Below are 24,384 nucleotides of genomic sequence, written 5' to 3' on the forward strand. Positions count from 1 at the left end.
ATAATTCATATACAACTACTACAGTACGTGAACTTTTCTTTTTTGTCAAATTACTATTTCCAAGGTCAAAAATAATATTTCATGCTTAAATGGCTTCACTATGTACATTTTCAGATGATTTCTCATCATGAAATTTAAAGCCTCCAAGTCTTTCAATAACTGCATCATAACTGAGATATGAATAATTTCACATGGCCTCTGATGATGATGATGAACAATATGCCCATTTGTAATTAAGTTTAAGAAAACATATCATGGAAACACTGAGTTTTTCTTTAGACACACCTGTATAGACTGTATTACTTTAGCTCTTGTTAAGACTGTACCAGAGAGACACTACTTTAACTTTTTCATACTTTTTGGTGGTGGTAAATTGAATGACATTACACTGATAACTTTTATTTAAAAAAACACCACCAAAAAGTAGAACCCGAAGTTACCTTCTAATGTGGAACACATTTTCTAAAAGCCCCAAATAGCCTTTTTGATTGATTTGATTGATTTCATTGGTAAGTTAGAAAATCCTAAACATCTCATGATAAACAGATTCATTCTCAGCCACAGCAGTGTTTGTCACCACTGTACCTCTGTCATGTGGTGGTAAATATAAAATAATTTTGCTTTTCACCCACAGTGCCAGTTTCCAATGTAATAGCAACAGCAAGCAGCACAGACTTGGTGGAGTTCAACAGCTCCATCCGTCTGTCCTGCTCCTCCTCTGGATCCTCTCTGTCTTTCCTCTGGCTGAACGGCAGCTCTGAGGTTACAGCCAGTGACAGAGTTCAGCTCACTGATGGAGGCGCTACTCTCACTATAGCTAACATGACCCGCTATGACCAGGGACCATTCAGGTGTCATGTGTCCAATCCTGTCAGTGATGGCACCAGTGATCCAGTAAACCTCTACATCAGCTGTGAGTTACTAACCTACATGTTCAGTACCATATCTGACAATACCTGAATGCAAACAGGGACACAAAGTTTAGATTACTGTTACAGCTTAGTGAGGAGTGGCCTTGCATATTCTCTCTTTTTTTTGTTTGTCTTTTGTTCCCCTGTCGGTTGCTCTACATGTAAGAAACACATTTTCCAACCTAATGGAATCCAGTGTACAACACCACTGCAAACTACAGCAGTCAGTTCCATTTATAAAGTGTTCATTTGCTTTTCTGTCACATTACTGGTGACTTGACGAACTTGATGTATGATGCAAGTATGCAGCTGTGCATACTAGTAAGTTATAACGCCTAATAATGAGTCAAGCTACAGGCCATATGCCTTTTTATTTTTGATTATATCATGTTGACCTTTTTCTTATTTGCTCTTGTTTTTCCCTTCATTCAGACGGCCCAGAGAACATTAACTTGACAATTTCTCCATCACAAGAATACTATACAGAAGGGTCAGACATCATCCTGAAGTGCTCAGCTGTCTCCAGACCTCCTGCCCTGTTTCACTGGTTGCTGAATGGAGTCCTGCTGTCTGATCCTGGACCAGAGCTCAGACTGGTGAACATTCAGGAGAGTCAGAGTGGCAGCTACACCTGTCTGGCCTTTAACAGCAAAACTCTGAGATATGAATCAGCTCCACCTGCAGCTGTAACTGTGCTGGCTAAGTAGAAATGAACAGGTTTACATGGTAGTAACATATTCAGTAAGACAAATTTTTATTCCGAACTAGAGGCATTTGGATTTAGAATGTACAGTATGTTTAGTACAGCTTTCCCCTTTTGATTATTGTTTAAATCAAGCTACTTGAAATTAGCAAACCTTTTTTGCCCACTACCTGAATGTACCTGTGATAGTGTCAAATAAAACTTTATTAAAACAGTTTTATTAAACAAAAAGGAACAATACTGCTGTACATACATATGCACTCAAGATGCTTCTCATACAGAGACAACTTAAAGTTGAAAAAATAATAATAACTACATGATCATAGATAATCAAATTTTTTGTGTCCACAAGTAAATGTCCAACACACATACAAACCTTGAACATGCATTGAGCCTCATTACTCATCATAGTATCATTAAAATACCGTAGGATTAATTCCTTCTCTTTACATTGCTGCTCTCTACTGAGCCATCTCCTTTTCTTAAGCCAGAGAGGTGGCCAGTATAGAACTACTGTTTTTTTCACCCACAGTGCCAGTGTCCAATGTGATGTCAACAGCCAGCAGCACAGACTTGGTGGAGTTCAACAGCTCTGTCCATCTGTCCTGCTCCTCCTCTGGATCCTTCCTCTCTTTCTTCTGGCTGAACGGCAGCTCTGAGGTTATAGAAAGTGACAGAGTTCAGCTCACTGATAGAGGCGCCACTCTCACTATACTTAACATGACCCGCTACGACCAGGGACCATTCAGGTGTCGTGTGTCCAATCCTTTAAGCGCTGGCATCAGTAATCCAGTAAACCTCTTCATCAGCTGTGAGTTACTGATTTATAAGTGCATACTATTTATCCTGCACTATATGCATGCATGTTTTAAAGTTGAAGGTATTATAAGGCTTTACGCTGAGCTCAGATGTATTTTTGGTGATTTTTTTTTACTTCCCATGTGCAGCTCAACATAGATGGCCCTGCAAATATTAATGTGACAATATCTCTGTCACAAGAATATTACGATGAAGGGTCAGACATCATCCTGATGTGATCAGCTGATAGCTCTGTCTTTAGCAGAAAGAGGATGAAGGATGGCTCAGATCTGATCCTGTCTGACAATATAAAACTTTACGACAAGAACAGAGTGTTGTCTTTGACAGCCTGAATAGAAAAGACAGTGTAGAATATTCCTGTACAGTCAGCAACCTTGTCAGCAATGATTAAGCGCAATACTTAATGGATGTGGACTGTACATTTACTACATTGGTTGAAAAAAATTAATGGTCAGTTAAACTTCAGGGATATCAATCTGTCCATTTAGGAAGCACAAGTGACTTTGAATCAGTTTCACCTGCTTTGGTGCAAATGAAAGTGACAACAGGTGCAATGGAGAGGCAAAAGCAAGACAACCCCAAACAAGGAATGGTTTTACATGTGGTGGTCACAGACAGTTGCTCTCTCCTTATCCTTCCTGACTGATTCTTCTCTAGTTTTGTGTTCTGTTAGTGTCCTCGTCACTACTGGTAGCATGAGGCAGTACCTGCAGCCCAGTCAGGTTGCACGGGTAGTCCAGCTCCTCCAGGATGGCACATCCATACATGAGGTTGCAAGAAGGTTTGCTGTGTCTCCCAGCACAGTCTCAAGAGCATGGAGGAGATATCAGGAGACTGGCCGTTACATGAGGAGAGCTGGACAGGGCCGTAGAAGGGCATCGACCCAGCAGCAGGACCGGTATCTGCTCCTTTGTGTAAGGAGGAACAGGAGGAGCACTGCCAGAGCCCTACAAAATTACCTCCATCAGGCTACTGGTGTGCATGTTTCTGTCCAAACTGTCAGAAACAGACTCCATGAGGGTGGCATGAGGGCACGATGTCCTCTAGTGGGACCTGTGTTCACAGCCCAGCACCGTGCAGCATTCACCACAGAACACCAGAATTAGCAGGTCTGCCGCTGGCGCCCTGTTCTCTTCACAGATGAGAGCAGGAACAACACTGAGCACATGTGAAAGAGTCTGGAGATGCCATGGTGAACGTTATGCTGCTTGTAACATCATCCAGCATAAGCGGTTAGGCCGTGGGTCAGTGATGGTCTGGGGAGACATATCCTTGGACGGTTACACAGACCTCCATGTCATAGCCAACAGTACCCTGACTGCTGTTAGGTAACGGGATGAAATCCTCAGAGTGACTGTCAGACCTTACGCTGGTGCAGTGGGCCCTAGGTTTCTCCTGGTGCAGTGGGCCCTGGGTTCCTCCTGGTGCAGTGGGCCCTAGGTTTCTCCTGGTGCAGTGGGCCCTGGGTTCCTCCTGGTGCAGTGGGCCCTGGTTTTCTCCTGGTGCAGTGGGCCCTGGGTTTCTCCTGGTGAAGTGGGCCCTGGGTTCCTCCTGGTGCAGTGGGCCCTGGGTTCCTCCTGGTGCAGTGGGCCCTGGGTTCCTCCTGGTGCAGGACAATACCCGACCTCATGTGGCCAGAGTGTGTAGGCAGTTCCTGGATGACAAAGGCACTGATGCCATTGACCGGCCCTCTCTTTCCCCTGACCTAAATCCAATTGAGCACCTATGGGACGTTATGTGTCGGTGCAGCCGACGCTGCCAAGTACTGCCACAGACTGTCCAGGAGCTCACTGATCCAGTTCTGGGAGGAGATCCCCCAGGACATCATCTGCAGACTCATCAGGAGCATGACCAGACATTGTCGAGTGTGCATACAGGCATGTGGGGGCCACACACACTACTGAGTCACATTATGAGTTGCCATGATAAAATTCACATAAGTTAGATCAGCCTGTGACTTCAGTGTCATTTTGAATCCAGTCTTCAGTGGGTTGATGATTTTGGTTTCCATTGACCGTTGTTACATCATTTTGTTCTCAACAAATTATACAATGTACATCGTTAAAGATTTTCAGTTTGAATAATTTGCTCTGCAGGATCTGATTTCAGTGTTCCCTTAATTTTTTTAAGCAGTGTATTAAAAATGATGAAGTGCCATAAATAACAGTGTGCTACTGAAATGTCTTGTTTTTCGGTCTGTAACTTAAGAGTTTAAAATTTTTGTATATCCTTTAATATTATAATAATATTAAATATCTGTTTTTCAGATGGACCAGAAAATGTTCAAATCACAGGTCCAGGTGAGATACATCTGAATGGGAACTTGACTTTAACCTGCTCTGCTGAGTCCAGACCATCTGCCACTTACACCTGGATACTGAATGGGACAAAGATACACAATTCTGCTGTGTTCACTAAAGACAACACTAAACCCTCTGACAGTGGCACCTACACCTGTGAAGCTATGAATAAAGTGACCAGGAGAAAGTTATTTGCAGACCATGAATTGTCTGTAAAAGGTACCAGGATGGTGTCCATTGTCTTAAATATCACGATAAACCCACAGTGTTATTGGCCTGAAAAACTGAAGGACAGACACCCCTTTCCAATTGTCCCTTTTGGCTGTGCTGAATCACACCATGCCGTGCAGATTTGTCTTTCTATTACCAGTTAAGACGTGCTGCGCCGCAAGGATACAGAATGATACAAAGCAACACACACATTTAAAAGTAAATCATCAACGTTTTTTAGTATGTTATATAGGGATGTCCCTACCAATTTTTTTTGCCCTCGATCCCATAAGAAGTCGTTTTATATTGAATGTTTGTCGTTACTGAGTGCTGATCAGATAATTCTGTTTTCTTAGGTAAATCAGCTGCACAGTGCACATTTCAAGTACATTATAGTTACAATTGAAAAGCTCTGCCATGCATTAAGAAAAAACCCTGCATTCAAGCTGTACTTTAATATTTATGTATTTATTTTTTACAAATAAGTAAATAGGTCTGAAATAACAAACCCTTTAATCTTTTTGACATTGTCCCTGTCTCAAGGGAATTTCTCTATCCATTTAACAGAGTAGCCTATTCTCCAATGTTTGTTGCTTCAGTGCAGCCTTGGTCAGGTCCTTAGGTCCAGGTCCTCAGACTTAGGATTGAAAGTTTCAAACATGAATGCATCAGAACCAAAAAATATATCCTTGTTGAACCCTAATGTCTTGCCTATATTATATTAGCAATTCCCTGAACTTTTATTACAGTCCAGGCTTTACCATGTGCTCATTTCTTTCTCTGATGTAATGAAGTCTACTGTATATAATCATGTGACTGTGGTGGTACTGCATATATGTAAAAATATTTTGTATTCACCATGAAAAACTTATTTTATCACTTGTGATTGTGTTTGTGAGTTTATAAAAAGCTAATATTGTGGGGCGAATTACTAATGTTTGTTTTTGTTCTGTTTTGTTTCAGAAGGGACGTCTGGAGGTCTTTCACCTGGCGCCATCGTTGGAATAGTTATCTCAGTTTTAGTGGTTGTTTCTGCAGCAGCTGTTGGAGGATACTTTATTTATAAAAATAAGTAAGTCTCCCCTTTTTTTTTAACCATGTATTACGAGGTTACTGACTTTTAACACTATTCTTACTTTAATACTCCATTTCACTCCGATTATTTGTGTCAATGGACTCTTCAATTAAATCAAGTTGGTGCTGCGCATGTTGTTCCTTTTTAGTTCTGAGTGTTCTTCTGTATAATTTTAGTGTTTCCCACTTTTGGAGGCGAAGCACAGGATTGTCAGGTTGTCTGTGTTTTTAATTTGATAAGCTTCTGTTTTTCACAGATTTCTGCAGTCTGAGTCAAACCACTTTTTGTTGGTTGAGTTTTTTGATCTGTGATGCCGAGACTTTTTCAGATGGGATAAATCTGCTACTTTGTCAAATACAATGATCAGCCAATACATTAAAACCACTGATGGGTGAAGTGAATAACATTGATGATTTTGTTACAGTGCAATGTTCTTCTGAGGAACCTGGGGTCCTGGCATCCATGTAGATGCCACTTGACATGCTCCACCCACCAAAACACCATTACAGACCAAGTACATCCCCCTCATGGCAACTGCACTCCCTAATGGAAGTGCGCCCCCCAGGCAGGACAATGTGCCATGCCACACCACAAAAACTGCCCAGGAATGGCACCGGGGACTTGACAAAGAGCTCAAGGTGTCAACCAGGCTTCCAAATTCCCCAGATCCCAATCCGATTGAACATCCATTGGGCGTGCTGGTACCTTACCTCACAACCCACAGGAATCAAAGGATTCGTTGACAACGCCTTGGTGCCAGACAACACAGGACACCCCCAGAGGTCCTGTATCCATGCCTTGACAGGTCAGAGGCTCCTACATAGATCTGACCCGTCAAGGCCCGGACAAAGGACCTTGAGGTACTGGTTTGTCCTACAGATGCTCAATCAGATTGGGATCTGGGAAATTTGAAAGCTAGATTGATGCCTAAAGCCCTTTTTCACGTTCCTTGGACCATTCCTGAGTGGTTTCTGCAGTTGGGCATGGTGCACTGCCTTGCTGGGGGGCTACTGCCATCGGGGGTACTGTTGCAATGAGCAGGGGTACTTGGTTTATGACTATGTTTAGGAGGGTGGAGTGCGTAAAGAGGCATCCACGTGAATGCCAGGACCAAAGGTTTCCCAGCAGAACATTGTATTGTAATGAAATGATCGATGTTATTCACTTCATCTGTCGGTGGTTTTGATGTTTTGGCTGATCGGTGTATGTAGTTAATGTCCAGCTGTATTTGGGCGCTCGTTACTGTGATGGTATTAGGGTTAAAAGAAATTGGTCAAATTGTGGTTGCATGGTTTGATGTCTGATTGCGTTGTCATTTCATGGCCGACTTAACTTACTGTTACGACCCCTAGCTCGTGGTGGAAAAAGGGAAGCAACATAAACCAGTTGTAATAGGTAAAAGTAAAATTATTTATTAAACAAGGTTTGGCAAACAGAAATTGTGAGGCGAAGCTAAAGGAAAGGGCTGACGGATGCTGCTCAACTTAAAGAAACAAATAGAACCAAAACTGGAGTATTAATAAGGAGACTAAATAAATCAAAAGCAAGAAACAAAATCGCTAACTAACTCTTGACTGGTACAAAACATAACACAATTAGAGCAGCACCCCTTAACCTAGTGTGTCTAAACAAGAGGGATACCTATCAGTATCGTTGGTGCAAATCAGTTATTGAACCTTACTTTACCTAGCCCAGTCCTATCTATCTAGTGCCTCATATACGTCAATCATTCAAGTTAATGCCACATTAACATTTACATAACTCTGGAGACAAGTTTGGCAAGCTGCTCTACAGCCGCACTGATTGATGAGCTGGCTGAGGCTTATATAGCCTTGCTCCTCAACTGCAGCCTGGGGATTGGTGGAGCTGATGTGGTACCGTGCCAATCCAAACAAAGGAGACGTGGCCAGGAGATGGAAGGTGGGGGGAAGGCACACCTCCTCAGCGTGAGCCAATCAGGTGCAGGGGATCACACAGCCTGCTCAGCATAAAACACACAACTATACATCAAGTTAAACTATGAGGCAGGGGTACGGCAGCGGTGGCCGTAACACTTACTTACTGAATTAGGGTGGAAGAACAAATATCAAATCAAGAAAATCTCCATATCTAGAAAATTGGGGAGGCAAAATGCTCCACTTCTGAAACATACCTGATATGGTACACAATGTGGTAAACAGAACAAAACCAGGCCGCAGCCATGGCAGCGGGTACATGATGCAGCTGCACCCTGTGGAATTGTCCCTCCCGGCTCCTCAACAGTTAAAACGTTGGCAAATATAACGAAGTTGGGGAAAAAGTCATCCTGTAATGTGCTGGACTTTAGTAGATAATAACATGTTGGCTATGGAATTAATCTGCAGATGCTCCAATCCAAAGTAAGACCAAACTTTTTTGAGTTTTTTGAGTCACAACGGAGGCCAAAAAGTGGTCTGCAACAGACTTTAAGGCTTGTTAGCTGAGATAATATTCAGAAACTTGTGGGCCCTACCAGCCAGTTAAGAGAAATGAGGAGTCAGCAATCAGTGAAGGTATAAAAAAGTCAATAAAACAGGTTTCTCAACAATTTTGAATCACTGCAACTATGCAAGATCCTCAAGTCATTAATGTAGACACAAAATATTACGTTGATTGTTCCAGTTACACACAAACACTCACACAGGCACACACGCAGGCCCCTCTAGGCTTATGCCAGGCAGAGGTAATGAAATTATACCATATTAAGGCACTTAATAGACATTAAATCAATTCAATAAATTGATCAATTAAAACAATTAAAACACACTAGTTCTTATCAGGCATTAAAGCAAAAAATAATCTTTTGACTGAAGATTTTTTCACACTGCAGCCAAGTCATATATCCCATCTGCAATTTGTAAAACATACACTTGACATCTGCTAAAAACATAAAACACAATATATAAAATCATGAGAGTTCAGCACCATTCCCCACATAAACATTGCTGCTGTTCTCCAATGCAGCCATCAAGTTTAACTCTACTATTAAATTACAAATTCAATGTGGCAGGACTTTACAACCAGATAACACAGATAGGACAGACATTATTAGTAACCAGCAACCTATTAAAATAGTTTTTTAGCTTTTGGTAATGACAAATAACATGCAAATTAATGTAGTAAAAGTAGCAATGTTTATCGTTTCATATTTAAATAAAATAAAAGAATTAGTCACATATCTGACCGAGGAGCATCACATAATGCAGAAACCAGCAAAAAAGAGCTATAATGCTAACATTTCATACACACACACACACACACACACACACACACACACACACACACACACACACACACACACACAACAGCAAAGTCACTATATAAACTCAACAATTTCTCACTGGAAACAAATCTAAAATGTCCATAAAATAAATATTACTCCTGCAGCACAATACTGAGTGAAGAAAATATCAATATGTCAGCATCAGTATCAATCGTTCAATCACAAATGTTGGAAATCCATCATAGCCACAGAGAACTTAGCTGTGATGGCCTGTGTTATTTTGCATTGTTACTGCATTAACTGCCAGTTAACAATTTATATTCAAGTTTAGAAATGTATTTTCTAATTGTTTTAAAATAAAATATTATCCAAATATACCCAAACATAACATATGGGTTACCCTTTGAATTTTGATTTGCATCTGTTTGCATGGCCACATATTAACAACTCTTTGTCTCTAATATTTAGAATAAAAAACAAAGCTCCACCACCTTCTGATGATCAAGGTCAGTATTTATCTGATGTAACTTAATCCCACACTTAGACTATTATATACTGTATATTACAACATAGATTGAATGCTGAATAAACTACAATTACACAAATATACATATGCATAATCAAATGTAACGAAACTTTTTTTTTTTTTTTTTTTTTTTTTTAGAATTGAAAAAAAAAGAAGAACACATGTATGAAAACCTGGAAAAAATAAGGGTAGGAGATGTGAACAAATAAACTCAAGGATATTCTTTACCTTTACAGGTGAGTTTTAAAGTTACTATTCTGATTTAGTGAAAAGGGACACATGTATTTTGAAGGGAGAAGTAACAAGAGATTTCTGTAAAAAATATTTTTATCGTCATTTATCTGAAGAAATTACTATAGAACATTTACTGACCTCTCATTACAACATACAGTTGATCAAAGCAGTGACTTTTTCCTCTTTTTTTTTATCCAGCAGAAGATCAGAAAAGGAGCAAAACAGAAACATCATAATCAGCCTGAAGAAAATGTTAATGTATGTCAGTGGTACTGTTTTCATTCTTTGTATATTTTTAAATGTCTTTTTGAACAATGTAGTGCCACGTAACAGGAGTTGAATCACCACTCCACCTATGAAAGGTTATGTATTATATTATATACATAGTATTCACCGGCTCATTATACATTATCCCTTACTTATTGCCTCAACAACATTAATTGTTTACATGTAAAATATTTCTTAGTAAAGCTTTGAAAATAAACAAAGCCACTTGATGAGCTTTTCAGAACTGCTGCTTGCAGAACTGCTGCAGCTCACACAAGTGCAGTGTTCACACAGACAACATTGCTGCTGCTGCAGTGCTGCTGCAGAGCTGCCTGCTGCTACAACTACTGTATTTCCAAAATTAAAAGTTGACACTCCACTAATTTATTGAAATTTCCAAAATGTTGTTTTGTTCTCTGAAAAGTTTTGTTTACTAAAATGTTGACATGTTTGGGAAATGTTGTTTAGCTCTCTGAAATGCTGTTTTGTTTTGTGAAATGTTTGGGATTTTGAAATATTGTTTAGTTTTGTGAAATGTTTTGTTTTGTGAAATGTTGTTGTGTTTTCTGAAATGTTGTGTTTTGACCCTCAGGGCCACTGTATATGGCTCTTATTCAATACACATGAATTTTATTCCTCTAGTAGGTGGTTTAAATTAAAAATATACGTAATCAACATCTCTTCTTTAAGTGTACAATAACGTTTTTAACCAAATTAATGGGGATTAATTTATATATTGTATTTAGGTGAAAACATTCCCAACGGGGCGTCGGTGGCTTAGTGGTAGAGCAGGCGCCCCACGTACAAGGCTGTTGCCGCAGCGGCCTGGGTTCGAATCCACCCTGTGGCCCTTTGCTGCATGTCATCCCCTCTCTCTCTCCCCCCTTCATGCTTACCTGTCCTGTCTATTAAAGGCAAAATGGCCCAAAAAATATCTTAAAAGAAAACATCCCCAACTCCTCCAGTCCGCACATCGAAGTGTCCTTAGGCAAGATACTGAATCCTAAATTGTGTTTGTGATGGTGTGTGAATTTAAATAAATGTAAATGTGTTGATGGAGTAGCCAGTGGCACCTTGTATGGTAGGGTCGCCCACCAGTGTGTGAATGTGTGAGAGAATAGGCGTTGTGCATAAATTCAGTGCATGGCATTTAAATATCCACAACAATATGACAACATCATTCCATATACAGTGTAAGACTGGGGCTGTGGTTGAATAGTGTTTTTGCTTAGTAAGGTCCCTTAGTGAATGACATGACCTGGAAGTATCTAAGTGGCAGCCATGATAAGAGCTGGTCAAATTTCCTAAATGCTAAGGCAAGGTGCTTCATTGCTTCCTTTCTTGTCTCCATCATAGGATAAACTGGATCATCCTTTAGAAAAAGGTGTCCCACAGTTCCCTAGGGCAGCAGCATTTAAAGCAACACACCATTTGGCTGTTCATAAAAACAAACAATATGCCTTTAATTAATTAATTTACTTTTAATAAAGTCATACTAATTGGGATTCATGTTGATAACTATGAGTGGACAGGAGGACAAGCGTGAGCAACCATTCTCAATGTGACAACTAGGGCTGTAAAGTTCGTTTGGTCAATTGTTTGGTCGTTATGCTCTTGTCCAACCAAATCTTTATTGGTTGGACACTCACTGGTGTTACTTTAAAAAGGTCATGTGTCTACCAAAGCCTTTCTTTACCCATCTGAAAAATGCCAGCTGCTGTTGTTCAGCTGTGGAAAAAAGGACTGAATACTTGTATTAAACAGCCAAATCTGATTCTGCTAGTATAATTTTGAGTCGGGTACTGCCCTAGAATAAACCAACTTGCTGAAGAGTTGAGGGGTATAAAATAATACTGAGTGTACAGCTGACTGCACTGTCTGCTGCAGAATCTTTTGTGAGTCAGGGTTGCAAGGTCCACAGTTTCCCTGGACAGTCGGGCTACTTTTGCAATGTTGCTACGGGTGGAATTTTTTGTTTGCTGGTTGGGCAGACCAATTTTGCATACAAATTACATGAGTAATATCTATAAGAAAATAAAAGAATAAATAAATTAAGTAATTTATGCAACCAAAAAGCCTACCAAACTGACTCCAGGGATCGTATTAACAATGCTTCCTAGTGCTCAGAGTTGCTCTTACATTTCTATCAATGGGCTGGAAATTCTGGGATAAAAATATAACTCTTTTCAATGTTAAAAACTTCACTGCACCAGAGTATGAAGGCAGGATCATCATCTTCATTTCTGTTGGATCTCTGGAGCTCAGAAATGTGGCTCTTTAATGACAATGTAGCGTATTCAGTGTTTATATTTACAGTGTTTATATTTTGTATTTATTTCATTCACGTATATGGTGAGCAAATGTTTTACATGTTGCATTTCTTTTAATGCTGAGAATAAATTACTTATAACAATTTAACAATAATAAAATAGTGCAGGGCTCAACATTAACCACCGCTATCTGAGAACTCAATGTTTTATCACGTGTTGTGTCAAGTTTGCTTTTACTCTCCTGGTCTCCTGTTGTATCCAACCTCAAAACTGTAAACAATGAAAACATTCGGGGTCGGAATAAGACATGCAGATGATATGCAAAACAAGATACATCAAAATAATGTTACGAAAGTAATTTGGAATATTGCACCCGTTTGTCATGTAACTATAACTGTAACTGAATATGTAACAATATTTAAATATAACAGTATAATATAATGGTCAGACACTGGCATCTGTGGAAATGAGATTTAAATCTGACAGTATATTAATAAAGCTGTGTATATATCCTCCTATTATTTACTTGATACATTTGACTTTCCCACATTTATAGGCAACAAACAATAAATACAACAAAAAATAAATATTGACGATTAATGAAGTTGTGCCTGTGGAGTTTAAGCTTGATTGGTGACTTGACTTCATGGACAAGTAAAAGCTAATCAGCAGACTTTGACAGCCCTCTTTATGAATGCTGTCCCATGGCAGTTGTAATAACAGGACTCTTGTCAAAGTTCAAACTCCACCATAGTGCTGAGTCACAAAATGCCAGAATAAAGTCACTGCAGAACACTTTCATACCAAAAGCTGCAGTATGCTGCCCTCCTGTGGCGTAACTAGTTGCTGTGGCAGCCTGGTGCATAATAGATGTTGAACAAAGTGGTAGTGATGTGAATTCCATTCAGGATGCCTTCCTGAATGTTTAACTCTCTGTGAAGGTAGAACGACGAATGAGCAACAGGTCTTTTTAGCTCGAGTTAGACTGTTGGTCAGTCACCACTTTGGTCCACTGACTGAACAACTACTGGGTCAACTGCCAAGACATTTAGGCCGTAAGGTGAATCATAAAAAGTCTCAGAGAAACTGATTTCCGCTCCGACATCTGGGGACTACACAATCTTTACTTCATAAAAAAGATCGATACATGTTCAGCTAATCAACGGGAGTTCGTAGCTCATAACCCCGCAAGAGTCCTGTGATCGGGGTCGTAATTCGGCACTTGTTCCGTCTGAGCGTAATGATCAGTTCCGCCTGAGCGTAATGAGATTTGGTACGCGAGTGGTGGCACGGCCGTCACGTGATCGCGCTACACCAATAAGGTACCCGCATTTCGTGTCGCCATGGTTTCATTCAGCAGAGGAAAACAGACCCGGAAGTCCTCAAAAGTGAGCAGAAATGAGCTGAAACAGCGCTATTCACATCGCCGTGTCCATGAAACACGATGAGACAAATAGACAATAAGGTGAACTAAGCAAAAATGTCTTAAAACACATTTGATTCAATACCTGGGCATAACCGATGTATTATTACACAGACAACATAGCTGTCCAGTACGGAATACGAGAACGGCCATTTATTTTTTTTTTTGTTTGTTTTTTTTGTGCACTGTTATCTCGTGATAACGACTTATTATTTCGCTATCTCGATATAACAAAGATTGTTTTCCCGTGATAATTGTCAAGTCTGATGATTGCGCACTGGTTAATGTGATCGTCTTGATTTCAGCCTACAAGAGCTGCCGTGGTCCTGCTATATGCCTCCTGCTGTTATCATTAGTCACACTTCTACTGTTATTATACACATATGATTATTGTCACATACTGTATATTTCCAAATAGTCGCCCGGTGGCATATAGCCGCGGACGGACGGACAGACAGCCACGTATCTAAAACAGGTAATACATCTGGCTACATCTTTCCCACATCAAATATCCGTGATCACCTACACCCGCGTGCGTAAAAGTGCATGCAATTCTGTGTCCTCTCACCGCGGATGCTGTGATTTGATGGTCCGGTACTCATTGTAGCCCACTCTTATTAGACCCAATGACAATAATAATAATAATAATAATAATAATAAGCTACTGTGGACCTATATGCCATGCCTTTTAATGAAATTACCAGAGGAGTTCGCTGAAAAGCAGGTAATGTTAGCCTGAATTACTCGCGTGTCCGGTGAAAATCTCTGACATACATGGGGAATACAGCTTCTACAGGCTCGCCATAGCTTACTGTCAGGACTCAGGGACCAGAATTCGGGATGGCGGACCGTCGGAATGGCGATATTTCGGTGTGGCGGCCTGTAACCATTGGTTAAATGGCCCATATGGTTGGCATTCAGATAACTGGGGCTTTACTGGTATAATGCAATAGCACCACCCAGCGGTGAAACATGTGTACACGTTTACACGAAAAAAATGACCCACTCTAAATGTTTAGAGATTTTTGAACAAGAACTCACCCCTACATTATACAGTATTTTTGCACTAAAAACATACTGGACAGGAACTGTAACCAAATAAAGGCCTGGTGCAGGTCGGTGCAAAAAAAACAAAAACAAAATAAAAGCCTTGAGCAAATAGCTCCTGGTTCTTTTAAATGCCTGGGGTCAAAATCGATTTTGTGAAATAAACGCCCGGGCTACTATTTGGAATTCAGGACTTTACTTTTCAGCGAACTCTTCTGGTAATTTCATTAAAAGGCATGGCATATAGGTCCACAGTAGCTTATTATTATTATTATTGTTGTTATTAGGCTATTATTATTATTATTATTATTATTATTACTGGGTCTTATAAGAGTGGGCTACAATGAGTACCGGGCCATCAAATCACAGCATCCGCGGTGAGAGGACAGGAATTGTGTGCGCTTTTACACACGCTGGTGTAGGTGATCACGGATATTTGATGTGGGAAAGATGTAGCCAGATGTATTACCTGTGTTAGATACGTGGCTGTCTGTTCGTCCGTCTGTCCGTCCGTCCGTAGCACGAGTCATGTGCGCCACTTCACCACCGACCCGTGCGTAAAAGCGCAAACAGTCCCTCAGCCCTGCAGGCAGGGCTGTCCCTCCTTGAGACAATGAATGAGGAAATAATCGCCCCAGCGTTTAATAAGCAAAATGGGATCAAACCCCTGGCGGCTATTAGGTGCCCGGCGGCTATATGCCACCGGGCGACTATTTGGAAATATACGGTATGTGACAATAATCATATGTATATAATAACAGTAGAAGTGTGACTAAATGATAACAGCAGCAGGCATCTAGCAGGACCACGGCAGCTCTTGTAGGCTGAAATCAAGACGATCACATTAACCAGTGCAAAAACAAAAAAAAAATACATGGCCGTTCTCGTATTCCGTAGCTACTGGACAGTTGTCTATGTAATAATACATCGGTTATGCCCAGGTATTGAATCAAATGTGTTTTAAGACATTTTTGCTTAGTTCACCTTATTGTCTATTTGTCTCATCGTGTTTCATGGACACGGTGATGTGAATAGCGCTGTTTCAGCTCATTTCTGCTCACTTTTGAGGACTTCCAGGTCTGTTTTCCTCTGCTGAATGAAACCATGGCGACACAAAATGCGGTTACCTTATTGGTGTAGCGCGATCACGTGACGGCCGTGCCACCACTAGCGTACCAAATCTCATTACGCTCAAGTGGAACTGATCATTACGCTCAGACGGAACAAGTGCCGAATTACGACCCCGATCACAGGACTCTTGCGGGGTTATGAGCTACGAACTCCCGCTGATTAGCTGAACATGTATCGATCTTTTTTATGAAGTAAAGATCGTGTAGTCCCCAGATGTCGGAACGAGATGAAACGATAACTGTGTTAGCCTTACGGCCTAATTTGGTACATACATATCTGTCTCCTCAGGATAAATTCTGATAACTTTGTTGATCCCTTAACTTTTCCTCGAGGGCATGACTTTGTTCCCAAGGTCCAATATTCCCCAGTTTATTATCCTGTTAATATGACTCATTAAGGAGACCTTTCAAGGGGGGTAGTGCCCTCTAGTGGCCAAAACAATCATTACATGAGTAGAGGAGGAAGCGACATCACGTGGCATAAAAAGCGACAAAGTCTGTGCAATATTGTACAAATATCCAGGAAGCCCCTAAATGGTGGATGGGAGGGGGGTGGATGTGTGCTGGATAAACACAGGACTTTTACCCTAGAGACCAGTATTTGCATCCCAAAGTCACAGCTGACTTCTATTGCTAACAACGTAAACTAGTATGCTAGTATGTGCAGCATGCTACCCTAGTGACATATGTGGTGTGTCGTATGTTTCATGACATACTTATTTAATGCCAAACCATGATGTTTTTCCTGAATCTAACTACATACTCTTGTTGCTTGAACCTCATCAGATAGCACTGGAGCAGAACTGCGACCGTTTCATAGTGTAAAGAACATGTTTACAACTGTGACCAAACTGCAACTCTGGTTAATTTTTGTTTAATTTTTAATTGCCTAATTTTTTTCTCACTTCTGAAAAGTTTCTATCCTGGTTGAACCATGAAAAGTACTTAGTAACTTTGTTAAAAAAATTGCTGAATAAAGTTTATAATCATATGTTATATACTGTATGTTAACAGTTACTGCAGCAGCACGGCTGCAGATTCTTACTCCGAAAACATCTGACATGTTCAAGTTAGTAAACTAACTCTGGGGTAACAATTAATAATGATCATAATTTCTGGGGCTGAGAACATGCAGTTGCTTTTTATTAGCTTGTTATGCAAGTTTGGAGAGCCACAACAACAAAGGGTTAATTAATAATTAAGTGTGCCAAGCCTGTGGACATCTTGATGACATGGTTCATTTATTGCAGGTAATCTAGGGACACTTATTCCGCTGTTGCTCAAACTCAGGCTCAGATAACGTTAGAAGAGGACCAAACTGAGTAATCCACCATGAACTACACGTTTCTTACAACAGCCATACTTGTATTCCTCTCCTCAGGTAAGAAAAATATTGATGTTTTTTTTTTTTTTAAATTCATCTTCTAGACAACTACAGGTTGTGAATTGTTGGCTCACTATGTTCACATTTCAGCAAGTCTTTGCTATGGAGCCGGAGTGCTCCCCGTCGATCTACTTAGTGGAGTAAAAGGAGAGAGTGTGACCTTCACAACAACCGTGAAACCAACAGCGCAACCATTTCTGGCATTGACCTGGAGCTTCAATGGTACCACCAATATAATAACATCAACCAGTGCAGATGTAGTGGGAGCAGGCTATGAGAACAGGATCACCCTGGATAAATCTACTGGATCTCTGGTGCTTAGAAACCTGACTGAAAAAGACAGCGGAGAATACGAGTTAATCATCATCCCGTATGGAGCCGGACAGATTCAAGGAACTGCTAAGTTGGAGGTGCTGAGTAAGTAAGACTTAAATCAATCTACTGCTTTTTTTAATGTTAGGAAGGAGTTAAAATAATGCTTGAGTAATGTAATGAGTTAAGTAACAAATTTTGGTATGGAAAAATCTGAAACATGTCTATATTAATGTCTCTTATTATCTGTCTTTTCTTTTTTTGTGCACAGCCAAAGTGTCAAAACCCACCATGGCCTGCCCGACAGAGAACGTAGTAGAAGGTATAACCTCCCTGAACCTAACCTGCAATTCTGACAGCTTCACGTCTAGAGTGTGGATGAAGGATGGCCAACCTCTGGTTGCTGGAGGAAGACTCAGCTTTCACGATGGGAACAGAGTGTTGTCCATCAGCCCCGTGAACAGGATAGACACCGGAGAGTTTCTGTGTAATGTCAGCAATGACATCAGCTTCGATACCGCCAGATGCAGACTTCTAGTCTATTGTAAGTACTTTCAATTGTAATGTAATACGATGCTTTATATATTTTGAGTATTAGCTTATAACTGCTAAAGCTCATTATATTTTTCCTTTTCTATTCAGATGGACCTGACAGACCAGTAATTGTTCAGACGCCAATAGGAGCAGAACTTGAAGAGCCCGTCTTTCTTAGCTGCTCTGCTGACTCCCTACCAAAGGCAACTTTCTTCTGGAAGTTCAAACACATTATGATGTACGGGCCCATACACTACATCCATGAGTTAGAACCAAGTCACCTGGGGAGGTACACCTGTACCGCCCGTAACCCTACCACTGGCCAGGAAGCCTCTGTGTTCCACAACCTGCGTGGTATTTAAGCTCTCTTTCATAACTCTCTAACTTGTTCATTCTGATGTGTGATTGCAAACGAAAAAGACAGAGTAATGTTTTTTTTCTTCTGATCCAGACTCCTCTACTCCCATCAGTGGTTCTATGTCCATGATGGTTTGCACTGTCCTAACCGCGGTGGCACTCACATTGGTCTAAAGACTGCTTTTTGTCCATGGAAATTGTTTTTAAATGTGTATTAATGTGTTTACTTTAAATGATTTTTCTGTGTTAAACAGTACTGCTGTGTCTCTTTAAATTTTATGTTCACATAAAATGAAGCTGTAAATGATAAACGATAAACTGACAAACTAGAGTTTCTTCACATTTGCTTTTGTCCATGCAATTTATTTATAATGTTCTTCAGTCATATACATCTTTGACATTCATTATTGTGTTAAATGACTTGCTGCTGTCTCATTTCTCCTTTCAACTGTATATTAAGTCATCTAAAAGTATCATTAATATTGCTGTAATAGCACCTCTCACTTAAGAGAGCAAAGTACAATCTGTCCCCATCGCAGCTGTGGTCTCATGACTGCTATAATAAATCAATCTTGACACTACTAACATTTCAGGTGTTGTATAACAGACCTACTTAATATATTTTGTTCTTGTGTCATGCAGCCTTCAAACTATGATAAAGTGTTTAATGCTGTAACACTGATGCCTGATAAAGCCCTACTAAACTCCCACTACAATAAAGTTTTATGAAAACTCGTTATCGGATTCTGTTGTGTATTAATGGACACCATGTACTCTCCATTTGTTCCTTTTTTTTCCCACAAGGGTGCACCTACGCGCTGCTGCCATGAACCCTTAGAGATTCAGTGTGTAGGATTTAGGGGGATATATATGCTGAAATTAAATATATTAATATCTATGTTTCCATTTGTTAAGAATCACCTGAAACTAAGAACTGTTTTTGTTACCTTGCGCCCTGTTTCTGCCCAGCAGTACAGTATGGTTCAGTTCAGTTCAGTACGCTTTTTTTCTGTTTCCATTGTGAAAAGTTGTGGATGGTACCAATGAAACCATTCTCTACCGTACCAATTTTTGGTCCCCCCTCTGTTGGGGTACCTAGCACACAGATCTGGTACTAAAAGGTGGAGCTGTGAACACTGCAATCCGTTGATTGGTCAATAGCGGATGGTCACTCTGCTCAGGGCTGAGTTGTGGCTGGTTTTGAGGCTCATGTAACCACTGTTCATACTGTGGCAGGGCTTGACGCTAACTTTTTTCCCAAGGAGCACATGTGCTCCTAAGTTGAAAAAGTAGGGGCACAATGTAAATTGATCAAATAATGTGTTTTCCGTAATAAACGTGATGCAAATAGACATTTACAAGCAAAATTACTGAATGAATTTGTATACAAAATGTACAGAAAGGTAAAATCATCAAGTTTTGAAAAAGTATTNAAGAACTTTAGGGGCACAATGTAAATTGATCAAATAATGTGTTTTCTGTAATAAACGTGATGCAAATAGACATTTACAAGCAAAATTATTTAATGAATTTGTATACAAAATGTACAGAAAGATAAAATCATCAAGTTTTGAAAAAGTATTGCAATTTAATTTTGTCTTTAATGTTATTATCTTATAATGTTATATATATTATCTTTGCAATATGATTATCTTAATGTTATATATATTATCTTTGCAATATGATTATCTTATATAATGTTATTACTATCCTAAAACATCCTCTCTTATTTCCACCCTGCCCAGCAGCGGTACCATGGCGAACGGTCCCTAACTGCGGGGAGAACGGAGCNATATGATTATCTTATATAATATTATTACTATCCTAAAACATTCTCCAGGTCCTATGAAACTCTGCAGGACTTATTTCCACCCTGCCCAGTAGTGGTACCGTGGCGAACGGTCCTTAACTGCAGGGAGAACGGAGCAGGCTTCCCCGTAGGTCCGCCGCTTAACCGTCCGTCTCCTCCACACTTTGACTTATTTCCACGCTGCCGACAGTGGGACTTATATTCGTTGTGCCGACAGTGGCTTGAAAAACCGCCCATAACCGTGTCACACGGGGAAGAGGGAAGAGGGAAGGCGGCTGGAGTTCCTCCAACATTTGCAGTTAGATTATCATATTTTTTAATTGACAAAAATATAGGCTGCTTCGGCTGATTTTTTTATGCGCACATGTGCCCCTAAATATTTTTTACAGTTCGCACACACCTATTTTCAGTCGCAAATGCGAGTAAAACGCTTGCACTATCGATCCCTGTGTGGAGAGTTTTATTTATAAAATAACTTTATAAAATAACTTAATACACTGGGCCAACTGCCAGTGACTTCTAAGGTGGAACGTTAACTATAATGTAATGGTAATGTAACTCAATACATCAGTTGATGACGCAAATCAATCAACACACCTTCAGTTTCACTTTGATCAACTTTAAATTCCATTAGCTTTTATTGTTTCTCTTAAATGACATACACTTTTAGTAATGAATGGATTGTAAAGCGTTTATATCTGTTTTGACGGGATAATGTGAACTGCATATATTCTAATTCTCACTTGGAGAAATGAAAGTGTCGCAGAGCATCATTCCTGTGGGCTCCTGCAACACTAAAGCCCCGGAGCTTGCCTGGGAAGGACTAAATGTACAAACCTGCTACTTTTAAATGTCCCATCAAGAGAGACTCTCACTGCAGCCTGTTTTAGTTTGTTCTGAAAATGTCAGCGTGCAGCCTCATTCTGTGGATGAGAAATGAGGTGCAGACTGATAGGGAAGGAAATACAGTGAGTACTGGATGGAGCAGTGAGTGACAACAACCCCCACCCACATGAAAGAGTACTGTTTGCGGTGGAAACGCTAGCAGACCTAGGGGCTAGGTACCATGTCTGAAGGGTTACTTTTGGTTCCAAAGGTACCATACAGAAAGTTTTTGGTGCAAATGGGACTACAGAATGAGCTGCTCTGTGGCAAAAATAACCACTTTCAACAGACATATGGTGACGGTGTTCAGTTGCCCCATGTGCTTCCATTACAGCCTGTTGCATGGCTGCCGTCTGCTGCCGACTCGCTCAATACTGGACCAATTTCAAAAACTTTTGTTAACATCAGTCTCTTTGACCAATTTACACAGGGAAATAGGGTCCAGGTTGAAAAATGTTTATGTCATCCTTTAACTGACCCAACCCTTGAGGGGCGTCTGTGTGAATTCCCCCCCAGGAGAAAATTTTAGAAACTTAACAGCTAAACAAACAATTTTGGAGGATTTTAAAAGGAAAATCTTCAGTCTGGAGTTCTTAAAGTTTTGATGACTTTGAGCCAGAGTATGATTAATATATACACACACAGGAAAAGTGCACAGACTATGACTACGTGATAAACTAATGTATGAATTTTTTTATGGCATTTTTATGACATACTAACACTTGAACAAAAACTACAACAGTCAACAGTAATAAAGCCTGCACAACACTCACATATATTACATCCTACTTTTTCCCTTTTATATATTTTGACAGTCATAAGACAGAGAGGAGGTACAGTATCTGACATTAACTGTGCCTACTGGAGTACAGCAACTGCTTCTGCTGGGGTCCTGCAACACCACTTAGACAAACCACACACAGAACTGCAGTACATCGTAATACTAGAACCAGTAGTAATATAATGGCAATTTGTTGAGTTTATTTCTGATTATGAATACATTTGCCTATGACTATTTCAGACAGCAGTGCATGATTGCTTAGCATATATAGCATTTTTTTTTTTTCATATACAGTGGCTCACCAAAGTCTGTAGGTTTCAGCTTCTTGGGACAATGAAGATCTGTGGTGGAACATTTTAGTCTGGGCCAAAGTGTTTTTGATGTAGCTTGAATTGGGACATATCTTAATATCACTGACTATTGACTTCTTATCAAATTATAGCGATTATAAAGTTTTATTAAAACCTTCTATCAAAGTCGACGTGAGTTCATGAGCAGCAGGATGTACCTTCAAGCACCACCCAAACGCACTACATCATGACCCTGACCAGCCATGGCACGAGGCCAAAGTCTGTGATTTTCCTAAAAGTGGACAAGCTGATTAGCTGATGAGCTAATGTACTTCACAGGTGAGTAATAAGAGTTGTACTGAGGGAGCAACCTGTGTCTGTAAGGAGGAGACAAAATTTTCACCACACAGATGATTCCCAGTGTATAAAATATTCTCAAATGAAAATTCATATTGCTTACTTTATTATGCTTATACAGTCCAGTCAGCACACCTGTTGATATATAAACATACCTGAAACTGTGTATATCGTATTTGTGTGTTGCACATTCTTGAGAAATAATTTCTCAGGTGTGTTTAAATCATAAATAATAACAACAACAGCACAATTTGCTGAAAATCTCCTGAAATTAGAGGGATGACTCATTTTCTGCAGGTGACACCATTAAAGTTGTCACCATCAATGATAAATTAACTACTTAAACTTCTAATAATTCCCATAGCCACAGTACTTTGTGTACAGCAGGTGGTTTTATTACTTTTTATCACTGATTGCACGGTGATATAATCTCATCATATCAGTGTGACACATTGTTCAGGCTGCAACATACTGAGGGAGTAAAAGTTTGACTGCATGAGAAAATGTCATTGTGCCACCACCGTGCTGTCAACATAAAATATTCAATCATGGTAAATCTGTATAGACATGATTGAATCAATATAACTACAAGTAGATAACGACAATTGAGCTAATTTTCTTTTACACTGAAACTAGGTTTTACTAATGAGGGATTTATTGGTGAAAAATAATCCAACAATGTTTACATTGACTTTTTATGAGTACATCATATACAGTTGTTGTTTTTACAGCTAAACAATGTGTATTATCTCACGTTGCCATTCCTCTGCATGTCTTATCAGAATTAACTGCCTGTCTGTTGCTCAAAGCTCAGAGACTAACAATAACAGAGACCGGTGCTGTTCTTGAGAGCAGAAGCAAGAGATGAAGGTTGAACCAATAATATAGATTTAGTACAAATGCTGCAGTTTATGTGCACTGGCAAAAAATCTGTACAATAAAATAATGAATCAAAATGCTGACAGTGTTTTATTACACTGGAAATCAAAACACCCCCCTAAAGTGTCTTCGTGGTTAAGCGAGTTGATGCTCTTCATGCAGTTACAGAAGATTAAATATTCACTTAGGGGATCTAGTGACAAATTCTTCTCCATCTGGAACCCAGTTTTGACACATTTAAGTTACCTCAAAACTTTGCCTAATGTCCTGTAATAAAATTTCCCAATCCAAGATATTTAATCATATAGAACACAGTAGGTCTATGCACAGTTTCACTAATAGAACTGGTAAAGTGTATTTATTTATTTATTTTTTCCTCCTCCCTCTCCCCGGTATTGAAAGTCACTTTATATCTTTGTCAGGGCTCAAACTTCAAATAGTTTTGGTACTCTGTTTACCTTTGCCTTGCATTCCAATTGTGTATAATGTCCCTAAGGAATGATTACTGTGTACAATATAGTGTACTTATTACTCTTGGACTGGTGCAGGCTTGTATGAGCGGATAGTGAATAAGCATGAGCATGGTGGCGGTGTGCGTGGCTAATCGTGGCCTCTCATGTGTCTGTGTATGTTTATGTA

The 24,384-nt window shown here is 39.9% G+C and overlaps 2 protein-coding genes across 2 annotated transcripts in view; both read left to right on the plus strand.

Moving 5' to 3' along the window:
• Positions 1-24,384, plus strand: part of LOC126391751 (hemicentin-1-like) — a 40,635-nt gene that overhangs the window by 1,976 nt on the left and 14,275 nt on the right. Inside the window, 11 exon segments of the mRNA XM_050046673.1 lie at positions 635-913; positions 1,344-1,609; positions 2,562-2,748; positions 2,751-2,849; positions 4,701-4,952; positions 5,907-6,015; positions 9,728-9,765; positions 9,924-9,973; positions 17,585-17,957; positions 18,124-18,396; positions 18,495-18,675. Coding sequence (XP_049902630.1) covers positions 635-913; positions 1,344-1,609; positions 2,562-2,748; positions 2,751-2,849; positions 4,701-4,952; positions 5,907-6,015; positions 9,728-9,765; positions 9,924-9,973; positions 17,585-17,957; positions 18,124-18,396; positions 18,495-18,675 — 2,107 coding nt within the window.
• LOC126391348 (carcinoembryonic antigen-related cell adhesion molecule 2-like) lies at positions 17,417-19,480 on the plus strand. The gene is made up of 5 exons (XM_050046051.1): positions 17,417-17,537; positions 17,631-17,957; positions 18,124-18,396; positions 18,495-18,740; positions 18,838-19,480. Exons 1-5 carry the CDS (start codon positions 17,489-17,491, stop codon positions 18,915-18,917), a joined length of 975 nt encoding a protein of 324 aa, XP_049902008.1. The 5' UTR covers positions 17,417-17,488; the 3' UTR covers positions 18,918-19,480.

The sequence above is a fragment of the Epinephelus moara genome, chromosome 6 (assembly GCF_006386435.1).
Source record: "Epinephelus moara isolate mb chromosome 6, YSFRI_EMoa_1.0, whole genome shotgun sequence".
NCBI lineage: Eukaryota > Metazoa > Chordata > Actinopteri > Perciformes > Serranidae > Epinephelus > Epinephelus moara.